The sequence below is a fragment of the Pterocles gutturalis genome, unplaced genomic scaffold (genome assembly GCF_000699245.1).
Source record: "Pterocles gutturalis isolate BGI_N339 unplaced genomic scaffold, ASM69924v1 scaffold28741, whole genome shotgun sequence".
Taxonomy (NCBI): Eukaryota; Metazoa; Chordata; class Aves; order Pterocliformes; family Pteroclidae; genus Pterocles; species Pterocles gutturalis.
In genome coordinates this window covers 2,207-5,208 of record NW_010101284.1, presented here as the reverse complement: position 1 = coordinate 5,208, position 3,002 = coordinate 2,207, and the positions used below count along the sequence as shown (strand labels likewise).

Genomic DNA, 3,002 nt, shown 5'->3' with positions numbered 1-3,002 from the left:
TCTGCCACCTTTCCCCCAAGGCTGCCTGCAGCCACCAAGGAGCCAGGAGAGCAGCTGTCCAGGCACTGCAACTGTCCAGTTTCCCGTGGCTCCTACTCTGGTCAGCAATCTGTGCCAGCACCTGCCTTGGCATTTGGGCCAAAGGGAGCTGCAGTGGCGGAGCAGGTCCCCTGTGTGCTCCCCTGCCTGCAAGGAGGGACGCTGCAGCACCCAGGGCTCAGATGGCCAGGAGTGGCGTACGCTGCTCGGTCACGCGGGGAGGCAGGTCCCAGCTCAGGCCTGTCCCATGGGGCAGGTGTGGAGAGGGCAGCAGGACCCGGGTAAGCCAGTGCCTGTGGGGGAGAGGAGTGAGGCCACAGCAAAAGGCTCAGGTCTCGGTGCTTCTCAGCCCTGCAGAGCCAAGCCAGGGCTGTTGGCACCAGTAAGAGGCATGACCCTGTGTCCATGAGCTGGCACAATGGCCGAGCTCCTCAGCCGGGGGTCTCTGGGCAAAGGGGTGCTGAGTAGGCCAGAGCTTGCCAGTGGGCATGATGGCTGAGAAGCCACAAGGTAGCCGATGCCCATGTCCTCTGTGCCTTGCAAAGCCTGGAGCAGCACACAGCATGGGACGCTCACTGTTCTCCTCTGTCCCAGCTGCCCAAGGAGAGCCCCAGTGTCCCCACATGCTGCTGAGCCACCACCTTCCCAGGCAGGGCCTTCTCCAGGGCTTTACCTTGGCACGTCCACACCCAGGAACACCTTCCAGTTATCCCAGCTGCCGTAACTGTAGGGGTTCCTGAAGACCTGGAGGCCAGAGAGACACACATCACATCTGGCTCTGCCTGGCCAGCCCTCCCGCTCTGCAGGCTGTGCTCACCTTGCCTTTCTTCTGCAGCCTCTGCCTCTCCTTCTTGTTGATGTGCCTTTCAATGCTGGTTTCCCCACGGGTGATGAGGGCAGCATGCCACAGTGTGAGGGCACCCAGGGCCAATGCAACTGAGCTGGGGACAGCAAGGGACAGCAGGTCGCACAAGGCCTTCCTTCCCTAGTTCCGCAGCTGCAGGGAGCTGAGGCTGCCTCCCCGCAGCACAGCTGCATAGGTGGGTGGACTGGTCTAATCCCCCATGACAGAGAGCCAAAATTTCCTCTGTGGCCCAAGAGCTGGCAGGGCAGGGATGTCTATGCTAGAGCGTCAGCCCAGGCCCAGGGACGTAGAGGGTGAGCAATGTCACAGGGCAGGAGGCTGCACGCTGCTTCCCCCAGCACCCTCACTCCCAGCCCCTGGGCCCCATTACCTGCACAGGACCCAGAGGTAGACCACGCTCTTGTGGAAAGCTCGCTGGCGGAAGGAGAAGGTGGGTGGTGGGGTCTGGTAGTACGTCTGAAAGAGAACCAGAGAGGGGGGCATTATCCAAACTGCTGTGTAACTTAGAGCCAGACAGGGGGACTGCTGCACCCTCACTGATGCAGAGCTTGGACAGCTAGAATGGACTGTGGCTGGAACCAATGCAACAGCCAGGCTGATGGGGAGCACCCTGAGACAGCACGAGACAGACAGACACCTGAGCGCTGGCACATGGGTGGGAAGCAGTGGGCAGGAGGTAAGGGGGCAGGGAGCAGCCATGGGACTGGTCAGGACACCACACCATACTGCACCTGATGCTCGGGGTGAGATGTTTATGCACTGCTGCAGCTCCCCCAGGAGAGCAGGGCCTGAGCAGCACATGCCATGCTGCTGCCACCAGCCAAGCCCCTGGAAGCTGGGTGTGCAGGGAAGCAGACCCCAAGCTGCTGGAGGCAGTGCCCGTAGCAGAGCTCCCCTCCCAGCCCCAGCTCTCTGACAGGAGATGAGCACAGGGGCCGGTTCTGGCTGTGGGGTGCTCCTCGAGAGCAGGGCCCCAAGCAGGGCCCAGCCTGCAGGGCAGCTCTGCCCACACTGCCTGGAGCAGCTGGGGGGCAGGGATGTCCCACCTGGTTGGCAGCCACCTGCAGTCTCTCCTTCTCAAGCAGTTTCATTCTCTACGGGGAGGGAAAACAGGGCACCAGTTACGTGTCTCAGAGGAGGGGGACCTTCCCCCTCACCCTCCACAGGACCAGGGCAGCTGGGCACCTCACAGGAGGGAGAGGGGAAGCAAAGTCACTACAAGGCCCAGCCTTGTTCTGCAAACTCAGCCTGGGGAGCCCAGGCAGCCTCGGTGCACGGCAGGACAAGGGCCGGGGTCTGCAGGCTCACCTCGATGGCTGCGTAGGCGTCCCGGAACATCTCCCAGCCGCTGATGCTGCAGTAGATGCAGCCCATGGTCATGAACAAGCAGAAGGAGAAGAAGTAGCGGTGGTTGTAGTGTCCCACACAGTTGTTTAGCCAGGCTGCCTCTGGAGTTAAAGGTGTGTAACTGTGATGGGCCATGGGTCCAAACCCACCCCAGGGACCAGGGCAGTTCTTCTGGGCCTGACCCACAACAACCTTTCCCATGCTGACTGACTCAGGAGGAGTGGGGCAGGGAGAGAAGGGGGAAGCAGCTGCCCCCAGGAGAGTGCTGTGGGTTAGTACTGCAGAAGGATACGGCAGTGGTGGTCCATCTTCAGCACACACCTGGGAGGGAGGAGAGCAGCGCCAGCGTCAGTGCCAGCACAAGCACCGTGTTTGGGAGGGGGCAGGCAGCCTCCCAGCCCTGAGAGCTGTGCTAAAGACACGGCAAGAAGCCAGCAGAGCAGAGGGTAAGAGGCTCTGGTCTCGCAGCATGGTGGGGGGCAAGGAAAGGGGTCCCAGAGGCTTCCCAGAGTACAGTGGTGGGCAGAGGGAGGGAGCCCTACCTGTTGCAGATGCTGCAGTGGTGGGTGCGAGCTGGCTTGGGGGCGATGCATTTCCTGCAGATGGAGACACCGGTGAGATCATCCTTGCCCTGCACGCAAATCAGAAGAGGTTTGTGCACCAAGCCCTGCACCCATTCCCTGCTCCCCACGCTCCTCACCTCCCCTGTGACCCCCCCCACCTCCCCTCCTCACACTGCCCAGCCTAGCTG

At 61.9% G+C, this 3,002-nt stretch overlaps 1 protein-coding gene across 1 annotated transcript in view; it reads right to left on the bottom strand.

Annotated features, from left to right (window-relative positions):
- Positions 1-217: 217 nt before the first annotated feature.
- ZDHHC16 (zinc finger, DHHC-type containing 16) overlaps positions 218-3,002 on the bottom strand; it is a 3,532-nt gene continuing 747 nt past the window's right edge. Inside the window, 8 exon segments of the mRNA XM_010082907.1 lie at positions 218-332; positions 713-783; positions 857-980; positions 1,275-1,360; positions 1,951-1,998; positions 2,213-2,346; positions 2,544-2,572; positions 2,794-2,882. Of these exon segments, the coding sequence (XP_010081209.1) occupies positions 218-332; positions 713-783; positions 857-980; positions 1,275-1,360; positions 1,951-1,998; positions 2,213-2,346; positions 2,544-2,572; positions 2,794-2,882 (696 nt within the window).